The sequence below is a fragment of the Oncorhynchus masou genome, chromosome 21 (genome assembly GCF_036934945.1).
Source record: "Oncorhynchus masou masou isolate Uvic2021 chromosome 21, UVic_Omas_1.1, whole genome shotgun sequence".
Classification (NCBI taxonomy): Eukaryota; Metazoa; Chordata; class Actinopteri; order Salmoniformes; family Salmonidae; genus Oncorhynchus; species Oncorhynchus masou.
This window is the reverse complement of record NC_088232.1, coordinates 20,659,768-20,671,925: the sequence shown is the minus strand read 5'-3', so window position 1 is coordinate 20,671,925 and position 12,158 is coordinate 20,659,768. Positions and strand designations below refer to the sequence as shown.

At 40.6% G+C, this 12,158-nt stretch overlaps 1 protein-coding gene across 2 annotated transcripts in view; it reads right to left on the bottom strand.

The window, feature by feature from the left end:
- Positions 1-9,980, bottom strand: part of LOC135507944 (nesprin-3-like) — a 47,194-nt gene extending 37,214 nt beyond the window's left edge. Inside the window, exons 1-2 of one of the 2 annotated variants that reach the window (XM_064927770.1) lie at positions 9,790-9,980; positions 7,996-8,151 (exon numbers count right to left, since the gene is read on the bottom strand). In XM_064927770.1, coding sequence (XP_064783842.1) covers positions 7,996-8,139 — 144 coding nt within the window. In that variant the 5' untranslated portion in view covers positions 8,140-8,151; positions 9,790-9,980. The remainder of the gene's footprint in view (positions 1-7,995; positions 8,152-9,789) is intronic. The other variant, XM_064927769.1, reaches the window with a different exon arrangement.
- Positions 9,981-12,158: the final 2,178 nt, after the last annotated feature.

The window sequence follows — 12,158 nt, the reverse complement described above, 5'->3', positions numbered from 1 at the left end:
CCTTGCCCTCATCCAGGCCAAGGTGGCGAGACACGGTAGTGATGACACCATAGGCCTTGTTGATCTCTGCACCAGACAGGATGCTCTTGCCAGCATACATGGGGTTCAACATGTACGCTGCGGCGTGTATGGGCTTCAGGCAGAAGTCTTAACGCTTTTGATGTATTTCAGAACTGCAGTTTCCTCTGCTTGGAGCAACAGTGAAGTGGGCAGGGCATTACGGATTTCTTCTCTTACATCTGCAAGCAGTCTGAACATCAGACAGGATGGCATTTTCACCCTCAATCCATGCAATGACTACCGCTCTAGGTATCAGGAGTTTCAGGCTGCTTACCACTCTCTCCCAAAATACATAATCCAGGAGGATCCTCGATGGGGCTGTCCATATCGGCAGACTGTGATATGGCCATTTCTTAGAGAGACTCCTCCCCTCCAGGAGACTGTCAAACATGATGACAAAACCACCTCAACGGGTGTTGCTGGGCAGCTTCAATATGGTGCTCTTATTCTTCTCACTTTGCTTGGTGAGGTAGATTGCTGCTATATCTTGATGACCCGTCACACACCTAACCATTTCCTTGCCTCTCTTGTAGAGTGTATCCATTGTTTTCATGAGCATGAGCAGCACAGCCAATGGGTGTGATGTGAGGGTCGGACTCTTCCACTTCAGATCAAGCAGCCTTGAAGTTCGCAGCATTGTCTGTCAGCAGTGCAAATACCTTCTGTGGTCCAAGGTCATTGATGACTGCCTTCAGCTCATCTGCAATGTAGAGACCAGTGTGTCTGTTGACCTTTGTGTCTGTGCTCTTGTAGAATACTGGTTCAGGGGTGGAGATGTAGTTAATTATTCCTTGCCCACGAACAGTCGACCACCCATCAGCGATGATTGCAATACAGTCTGCTTTCACTAGGATTTGCTTGACCTTCACTTGAACTCTGTTGAACTCTGCATCCAGCAAATGAGTAGATAAAGCATGTCTGGTTGGAGGGGTGTATGCTGGGCCAAGAACATTCAGAAATATCTTCCAATACACATTGCCTGTGAGCATCAGAGGTGAAGCAGTAGCAATCACAACTCGAGCAAGACATTCATCAGCAATTCTCTGACTAAGTTCCTCCATTGAGTCAAAAAACTTCTGATTTCAGGAGGACTATGAGCGGTCACTATCGATAAGGTGTCTGCTTCATCATTTTCACTTCGAATAGAAGTAGAGGGACTTTTGTCAGATGTTGCATGTTGTGAGTGCTGAGGAAACTTTGTGCACTTGACCAGATGATTCTGCATCTTTGTTGCATTCTTCACATATGATTTGGCACAGTATTTGCAAATGTACACAGCTTTTCCATCTACATTAGCTGCAGTGATATGTGTCCACACATCAGATACTGCCTGTGGCATTAAAACAAATATACATACACACAAATCCATGTACAGATAAATAGTTAAGCAGTTAGATTAAACAACTCCTTTGTAAGATAAATGTTTTAAAATTAAACATGTATGGAAACAGGTGAATTAACACTTCTCAGTTAGCAGGCTTAAGCAAGCTAAAACCTACATTGTGGCAAAAACTAACTTGTAGAAATTGTGAACAAGTTAGAAATGATTTAATCACACTTTGCTGTAGGCTACGATTTACAAGTTAACAAAAAAATAATGTACGTCATAAAATATTTTCACCCCACCCAGTATTGTAATCACAACTTACCAGAAAGAATGTAAACCTTGGCTCAGACAGTGTAGTAGTGTGGGCTCAATAGCATCTCATTAGTGTGCAAGATCTTGAGAATCAGCTGTACATGTGATGGAAGCATGCACTGTGCATGCAGAAGGATGAAATTCCATTGAATTGGGGATAGTTTAACCAAAATATGCCACAAGACCTAGAATTGCCTCATCTGTATCCCACTAAAAAAGGTTCACTGTTAAATGCTAACTTTTTATGAATTAAACAAAATTCCCCAAATTCCAGGGCTTAACTTCCCATGGAAAATTTCCGGAAATTTCCCGGAAGGTTTACGGCTCTTTGAAACCCTAACTATATACACTACCAGCCAAAGGTTTTAGAACATCTACTCATGCAAGAGTTTTTCCATATTTTTACTATTTTCTACTTTGTAGAATAATAGTGAAGACGTCAAAACTATTAAATAACACATATGGAATCATGTAGTCTCCAAAGAAAAGTGTTTGATTTAACTATATTTTATATTTGAGATTCGTCAAATAGCCACACTTTGCCTTGATGACAGCATTGCACACCCTTGGCATTTTGTCAACCAGCTTCACCTGGAATGCTTTTTCAACAGTCTTGAAGGAGTTCCCACATATGCTGAGAACTTGTTGGCTGCTTTTCCTTCACTCTGCAGTCCGACTCATCCCAAACCATCTCAAAATGGGTTGAGGTCGGGGGATTGTGGAGGCCAGGTCATCTGATGCAGCACTCCGTCACTCTCCTTCGTAAAATAGCCCTTACACTGCCTGGAGGTGTGTTGGGTCATTGTCCTGTTGAAAAACAAATGATAGTGGGACGAAGCGCAAACCAGATAGGATGGCGTATCGCTGCAGAATGCTGTGGTAGCCATGCTGGTTAAGTGTGCCTTGAATTCTAAATAAATCACTGACAGTGTCGCCAGCAAAGCACCCCCACACCATCACATCTCCTCCTCCATGCTTCACGGTGGGAAATATATATGCGAAGATCATCCGTTCACCCACACCACGTCTCACAAAGACATGGCGCTTGGAACCAAAAATCTCAAATTTCGACTCATCACACCAAAGGACAGATTTCCACCGGTCTAATGTCCATTGCTCGTGTTTCTTGGCCAAAGAAAGTCTCTTCTCCTTATTGGTGTTCTTTAGTAGTGGTTTCTTTGCAGCAATTTGACCATGAAGGCCTGATTCAAGCAGTCTCCTCTGAACAGTTGATGTTGAGATGTGTCTGTTATTTGAACTCTGTGAAGCATTTATTTGGGCTGCAATTTCAGAGGCTAGTAACTCTACTGAACTTATCCTCTCCAGCACAGGTAACTCTGGGTCTTCCACTCCTGTGGAGGTTCTCATGAGAGCCAGTTTCATCATAGCACTTGATGGTTTTTGCAACTGCACTTGAAGAAACTTTCAAAGTTCTTGACATTTTCTGGATTGACTGACCTTCGTGTCTTAAAGTAATGATGGACTGTCATTTCTCTTTGCTTATTTGAGCTGTTCTTCCCAAACTACGGACTTGGACTTTTACCAAATACGGCGATATGTTGTATATCTCTCCTACCTTGTCACAACACAGCCGATTGGATTTGAGGAACAGAATTCCACTTTTTTTTCACAAACTTTTAGAAATTTTAATTGAAATGCATTCCAGGTGACTATCTCATGGAAGCTGGTTGAGAGAATGCCAAGAGTGTGCAAAGCTGTCATGATGGCAAAGGGTGGCTATTTGAAGACTCAAATACATTTGGATTTGTTTAAACATTTTTTGGTTACTACATGATTCCATTTGTGTTATTTCATAGTTTTGATGTCTTCACTATTATTCTACAATGTAAAAAATAGTAAAAATAAAGAAAAACCCTTGAATGAGTAGGTGTTCTTGTCACGGCTGTCGAATGAAGTAGACCAAAGCGCAGCGTGGCGAGCGTACATATTCCTTTTTATTAGGATGACGCCCACAAAAACAATAAACAATACAAAACAACCGTGAAGCTTAAGGCTATGTGCCACAAACAAAGTTAACTTCCCACACTGAAAGGAGGGAAAGGGCTACCTAAGTATGGTTACCAATCAGAGACAACAATAGACAGCTATCCCTGATTGAGAATCATACCCAGCCAAAACATAGAAATACAAAAATCATAGAAAACAAAAACATAGAATACCCACCCCAAATCACACCCTGACCAAACCAAATAGACATAAAAAGTCTAAGGTCAGCGCGTGACAGTTCTAAAACTTTTGACCAGTAGAGTGTATGTATGTACAATCGAAGTCAGAAGTTTACAATCACCTTAGCCAAATACATTTAAACCCAGTTTTTCACAATTACTGACATTTAATCCTAGTAAAATTCCCTGTCTTAGGTCAGCTAGAATCATCACTTTATTTTAAGAATGTGAAATGTCAGAATAAATAGGAGAGAATTATTCATTTCAGCTATTATTTCTTTCGTCACATTCTCAGTGGGCCAGAAGTTTACATACACTCAATTAGTATTTGGTAGCATTGCCTTTCAATTGCTTAACTTGGGTCAAACGTTTCAGGTAGCCTTCCACAAGCTTCCCACAATGAGTTGGGTGAATTTTGTCCTGTTCCTCCTGACAGAGCTGGTGTAACTGAGTCAGGTTTGTAGGTCTCTTTGCTCACACACACTTTTTCAGTTCTGCCCACAAATGGTCTATAGGATAGGGTCAGAGCTCTGTGATGGCCACTCCAATACCTTGACTTTGTAGTCCTTGAGCCATTTTGCCACAACTTCGGAAGTATGCTTGGGGTCATTGTCCATTTGGAAGACCCATTTGTGACCAAGATTTAACTTCCTGAATGATGTCTGGAGATGTTGCTTCAATATATCCACATCATTTCCCCTCCTCATGATGCCATCTATTTTGTGACGTGCACCAGTCCCTCCTGCAGCAAAGCACCCCCACAACATGATGCTGCCACCCTCGTGCTTCACGGTTGGGATGGTGTTCTTCGGCTTGCAAGCGTCCCCCTTTTTCCTCCAAACATAACGAGTCATTATGGCCAAACAGTTATATTTTTGTTTCATCAGACCAGAGGACATTTCTCCGAGGAGTACCATCTTTGTCCCCATGTGCAGTTGCATACTGTAGTCTGGCTTTTTTTAATGGAGGTTTTGAAGCAGTGGCTTCTTCCTTGCTGAGTGGCCTTTCAGGTTGTCGATATAGATAATTTGTACCCGTTTCCTCCAACATCTCCACAAGGTCCTTTGCTGTTGTTCTGGGATTGATTTGCACTTCTCGCACCCAAGTACGTTTATCTCTAGGAGACAGAACGCGTCTCCTTCCTGAGCGATATAACGGCTGCATGGTCCCATGGTGTTTATATTTGCGTACTATCGTTTGTACAGATGAACATGGTACCTTCAGGAGTTTGGAAATTGCTCCCAAGGATGAATCATACTTGGAGGTATACCATTTTTTTCTGAAGTCTTAGCTGATTTCTTTAGATTTTCCCATGATGTCAAGCAAAGAGGCACTGAGTTTGAAGGTAGGCATTGAAATACATCCACAGCTACACCTCAATTGACTCAAATTATGTCAATTAGCCTATCAGAAGCTTCTAAAGCCATTACATCATTTTCTGGAATTTCCCAAGCTGTTTAAATGCACAGTCAACTAAGTGTATGTAAACTTCTGACCCACTGGAATTGTGATACAGTGCATTATGAGTGAAATAATTGGTCTGTAAACATGATGGAAAAAATATTTTTGTCATGCACAAAGTAGATATCCTAACCAACTTGCCAAAACTATAGTTTGTTAACAAGAGATTTGTGGAGTTGTTGAAAAACGGGTTTTCATGACTCCAACCTAAGTGTATGTAAACTTACGACTTCAACTGTGTGTATGCATGTATGCATGTATGTATGTATGTATGTATATAAACCAATTTAAAAAGTATACAGAAGCATCCCCCGGGGGCAATGAAACTGAGTGAGTGGTGGAAGCATCTGAACGAAAAAGGAAAACTGGACTCTGGTGTCACATACCAGTGTCCTACTGTATTACAGGAGTTAAAGGTGAAGGATCGGTTGTGGGCAGTCATAACAGACATGTTGGAAAGGACAATTTGAAAAGACTTATCTGAGCCTGCACAGAATGGTTCAGACTGGCTGAATAGTGTGAAACACGTCTTTGACCCTCGTTCAGAAGTTAGGGTTTGGTCTCACCTCTTTCCCCTCTGAGCAAGTATGACTGGTTAGTTAGGAGATGATGTGAGCAAAACTCAGCCCTAAGACAGTGTCAGTGGTTAGTTGGGGTCAGAGACTGGGAGTATTTTGTAAGTTGAATTACACTGGGCTGAACTACACTCCAATGCAAGATACTTTCAAAAGCTGTAATATGCATTTTCAAAATACAAAATACTTTTCTATAGCATTTTTCCCCCCATAGTGGTTCACAATTTTGTGGCCCCCTTTCAGCCTGCATTGGTATCAAATGTCTGATCGCACTATGTTGTGATAAGAGCATCTGGTACTTTACAGTGCATTCGGAAAGTATTCAGACCCGTTCACTTTTTCCACATTATGTTACGTTACAGCCACAGGAGGTTGGTGGCACCTTAATTGGGTAAAACAGCTCATGGTAATGCCTGGAGCAGAATCAGTGGAATGGTATCAAATACAGCAAACTTATGGTTTCGATGCCATTCCATTTCGTCCGTTACAGCCATTATTATGAGCCGTTCTCCCCTCTGCAGCCTCCACTGGTTATGGTCTTGTTCTAAAAATAGATTAAATCAATCTACACACAAAACCCCATAATAACAAAACAAAAACAGTTTTTTTAGGAATGTTTGCAAATGTATTAAAAATAAATAAATAATAGAAATACCTTATTTACTTCAGTATTTGAGACCCTTTGCTATGAGACTTGAAATTGAGCTCAGGTGCATCATGTTCCATTAATCACCGTTGAGCTGTTTCTACAACTTGATTGGAGTCCACCTGTGGTAAATTCAATTGATTGGACAAGATCCTCTGTGGAGATGGGAGAACCTTCCAGAAGGACAACCATCTCTGCAGCACTCCACCAATCAGCCCTTTATGATAGAGTGGCCAGATGGCAGTTACTCCTGAGTAAAAAGCCACATAACAGCCCGCTTTGAATTTGCCAAAAGGCACCTACTGGACTCTCAGACCATGAGAAACAAGATTCTCTATTGTGATGAAACCAAGATTGAACTCTTCGGCCTGAATGTCAAGCGTCACATCTGGAAGAAAGCAGGCACCTCTCATAACCTTGCCAATACCATCAATACCGTGAAGCATGGTGGTGGCAGCATTAAGCTGTAGGAATGTTTTTCATTTTCAGGGTCTGGGAGACTAGTCGGGATAGAGGGGGAAATTAACAGAGCAAAGTACAGAGAAATCCTTGATGAAAACCTGCTCCAGAGCACTCAGGACCTCAGACTGGGGGCAATGGTTCACCTTCAAAAGAGGACAACAACCCGAAGCACACAGCCAACACAATGCAGGAGTGGTTTCGGGACAAGTCTCTGAATGGCCCAGCCAGAGCCCAGACTTGAACCTGATCAAACATCTCTGGAGAGACCTGAAAATAACTGTGCAGAGATGCTCCCCATCCAACCTGACAGAGCTTGAGAAGATCCGCACAGAAGAATGGGAGAAACTCCCCAAATACAGGTGTGCCAAGAAGGCTGTAATCGCTGACAGAGTTGCTTCAACAAAGTACTGAGTAAAGTGTCTGAATACTTATGTATACATTTTTATTTTATTTTTAAATATCACATTTACATTTGAAAATCTAAAAACCTGTTTTTGCTTTGTCATTATGGGGTATTGTGTGTAGATTGAGGGGTAGAAAACAATTTAATCAACTTAAGAATAAGGCTGTAACATAACAAAATGTGGAAAAAGTCAAGGGGTCTGAACACTTTTCGAATGCATGTAACTATATGTAACAATTTCAAAGCATTCTGAGTTTTACTCTAATGAGCTCCGCCCAGAAACAAGGCCAATCTTATCCAGAGTGACAGTGCATTCAACTAAGGTAGATAAACGACATATCACAGTCAGAGCAAAACTTTTCGCTAACTGTTACTAAGAATGTTGCTGTTCGGCCAGCTACTTGCATATCTATTTTGTATTTTAAAATACATGCATTTTAATTAAATACAAAATTATCTTATATTTTGATACATTAGTCTTTCAGGTATTTTGTAGTTATATTTTGTAACTGTAATCTATTCCCATCCCTGGTTAGAGTTCTGTGTCAGTGGTTAGGTTTCACCTCTGTCTCTCTGAGCCTGGCCTGCAGGGCTGCTCGGGGGCCCTGGGTGTTGTCATTGACCCGGAGCCTCTCCTGAACGACATGTATCCAGGACTGAACTGCCTCCAGGCTATCAATAAACTCCTGCTGCTCCTGCTCAGTCATGTGGGAGCCAGACTGAGGCGAAACACAGAGAGGAGAGAGAGGTTTAGTCTGTATATAGTGCATTGGTAACCGAAGGTTAGTCAGGTGATAGACTGGAGATGGGCTTGTTTGGCATGGCAGCCGAAATAGGAGACTGAAGATTGACTGATCAACAAATCACCTTGCATCATAAATACCTACTCATTATTATTTGTAGATCAGTCAGTCACAATTTACCCACAATTCATCAAATAATCTATACTCTCAACATGGCCACAACACAGAAGAGAAATTATACTGCTTCATGTTGTTTTTCTGTGAGTAAAACTACACAACAACAATAGGTCTAGGCCTACTTCTTGGTTCGTCGGTTTCTTTAGAGAAGATTGGCAATACCTTACTAGGGAGGATCTACTACAACATATGTTTCAAGGAGACACCATCACAAAATAAATAATTGAACTGATGTAATCCTCATACTTCAGTCAGTGGTGCACTGTTGACTCCTGGTTTGAAGGAATGAGGGTGTTACGTTATTGCACTCACCAGACAATATAGCATATGTATGTATTTGCATACTTGCTGAGTGTGTGTTTACATATCAATGATACTTGTAGTGTAATAAGGTGTATTTGTCACGATGGCTTAACTCAGTCTCGCTGCAGACCTTGTCCTTGTGATGTCTGTAAAAAATAAATGTGCTTTTAAAAAAACAGAAATCTTTGTTTCTACTAGGCTCAAATCTGTTTCTACTATGCTTAAATTTGTTTCCACTAGGCTCCTCTCTCAAGGGGATTGAAATCCTTGACTAGAATAGTGTGAATTGTAGGCCAAGTCATGATAACGCAATGTTAGGAAGGAAAGAAGGGGTGGTCTGAAGGCACATGGGCACCACAGCTCTTTCTTTTTTTCTCCACTGGTCAGAAAATGAAGCCAAACACATTTTTCTGAGTGACTCATTTTCCCCAACAGATCAAATCTCCCCACGTATCCCCCTTTTAGGGAAGTTAAACTAAACTGTGCCTCTTGTATGTTCTCTAACGAACCACAATATTGAGTAACAGAAAAATGGAAAGAACACATATAGTAAAAATGTAAGCGTTATATTAATGGAGAAAGTCAACTTTACCTACGTTTCAAAGCCAATAATAGTCGAATAGACAAAACTTAAAATGTACTTTCAGAGTTTACGGGTAAGTTACTCCCCGCCCGCCATCTGTTTTTTTTGACAGCTCACGCTTCGTAAACGGACTTGCAACATGATTGATAACTTTCACGCCCTCACTAATGTTACATTCAATCGCTCCCCAGTGGCTTTATAATTGTATATTGACTGAAACGATTCGGATCTGCAATCTTTGCCCCAAGACTTGATCATTTGCCTGTATCCAAATCTATTTTATGGAAATAGCCCTACGACTGAAACGGCAAGCTATTTCGGGACGTTTTCAACCCTATATTAATAATAGAGACTTCGACTTCAAATATATTGGGATATAGGTCTACAGAAGGGAAATGTCTATCCATAATATGATACTACTGAAGTCTGACAACGTGACATTGTGACGATGAAATCCATAATACGTTTGTCATCATGCTATGTAAGGTACGAATAACCATAACATGAACAGCCCTGCCAATAACGGAAATAGACGATATGAAATGACTTACCGATTCCTGTTCATTTGGTGAAAGTAACAGCTTGCGTTCCTGTCCACAACTGACCTAATATGCACTGTAAACTTCTAGCATAACGCAGGAAGTGTAGGAGAGGCCTCTGCGATAGCCTAACCTTAGCGGATTTAGCCAGACGAGAGCAGCAAATCCGCAGAGCAATTGATAATCGTGGGGCGTGAGCGTATTACGTCAACAATTCAAACCGAAAGGCGCGCGCTGAAGAGCGAGACAGATACCGTGTTCTTCTGGACTCAGTCTGATTGACAGAGCAAGTGTGTGTGTGTGTGTGTGTGTGTGTGTGTGTGTGTGTGTGTGTGTGTGTGTGTGTGTGTGTGTGTGTGTGTGTGTGTGTGTGTGTGTGTGTGTGTGTGTGTGTGTGAGTGAGTGAGTGAGTGAGTGAGTGAGTGAGTGAGTGAGTGAGTGAGTGAGTGAGTGAGAGAGTGAGTGAGAGAGAGAGAGAGAGAACACCAATTTCAGTCCCTCTTGTCCTTGGCTGTGTGTTAAACACACTAGTATGAACAACATCGGTTGCGTCCCAAATGGCACACAATCCACCAGGCTCCCATAGCCATACCGCTCCTATACAGTAGGAACACCAGTAAATTAAATAGGATGCAGGAGCCAGGGGAGGGGGGAAGTTTAATAGTCTGAACAGTTGTAATGCTTGCAAACAGAACAGAAATGTGAACAGCAACATATAAAACACATTTCACCAATAATATTTTAATACCACCAAATTCTACAATACATGTTATTTTCATAATGAAAAATATCTACATGGTGATACAGGAAAATAGTTTCCTGTAGTGACTCCCTATTCAAAATGGAATGGCTAAAGTAGTATTATGGTTTCACAAAACCAATGCGAACTTGTCTGTGAAGAAAGTGAAGCCTACAGCTGCATTTACTTAAAGCCAATTTCTGCTCACACATTGACAACAAAAAAAGTGTTTACTAAAAGCTGTTCCAGCCACGTAATTAGAATGAGAATAGAATCGTTCATCTAATTTTAGGGTTGCAGCTTCTCACCTGACAATTAAAGCCTCTAGTGCTCAAAATAAAAGTATATTTAGTTTTAGGCAAAAATCTTCTATACTGTACATTTAAGGTCAATATCTCAAGCAAAGCCATGTGTTGCCTTTTGTGGCTGTAGCTTGTTAAGGTACGATGGCATGGGACACCTTAGATGTTTTTAAACATGTAATTCATTACACAAATCTTTATTAAGTGCTACAGTGTCACGATACAAGGTATTTGTTTTTAGATTTATATATTTACATTGTAGGCCTAAATAATTTTTTTACAATGGCATATAACCATACAATAATGACCATATGAGAGGTATCAGAGAAAGGAAAATACATATCTATACACAATTCCTCAGTTCCTTTACACAGTAAGCTACAAATGTCCCAGTAACTGTTGTTCACAGCTTGAAATGCTCTACATTATTGTTACTGTTGTGCTTTAATGACTTCACAGCTGTTTTAGCACCACTAAGACCTCACTTGAACCACAAACCATATATATATATATATATATATATATATATATATATATATATATATATACACATACATACATACATACATACATACATACATACATATATATATATATATGCACACACTGTAGTATATTGCATCATAACATTTCACATATGTATGTAGCAGATTCTCTAATCCAAAGCATCATGTCCATCCCAAATGGCACCCTATTTCCTATATAGTGCACTACTTTTGCCCAGAGTAGTCCATTATAAAGAGTATAGGGTGCCATTTTGTACGCAACCATTAAACTCAACTCTGTTAAACACTGAGCTGTTTCAACAGACTGAACTGGTACTTAGACCTGAATGCCAAATAGACCTGAATGAAAAGCTAACAACATTGTAGACACACCACTGTTGTCAAATGCCAAGCCCAGAGTACAAAAGACTTGAAATGATAGTTATTTGGACAAAAGAGTTTTTAAACAACAGCTGATACGTACTTGCAGAACTATGAATCAACCTGTGGAATCGATTGACAAAAATTCACAAACTACAGTGGGATGATGAAAACTGTCTCGGTCTCTCTCTCTGGGGCTTTTCTCTTTGTCCATCAGTGCCAAATATCCACATAGAACTCAGTCTCCGTCTCTCAGACTTTCGCAATCTCCCTCGTCATTCGTGAGTGAGTCACACATACCGTAATATACATAATAAACAAAAACCCATATAGATCAGTCTCATATGGGCCAGTACCCAAGTCAAACCAGTTAGCAGTCCATCCAAATATGGGCCATTAGTATCAAAATGTCCATGTAAACCCCAATAGCAGTCTCTCTTAGCCTTTCTCTTGTCCATGGCGAGTGTGTTAAAC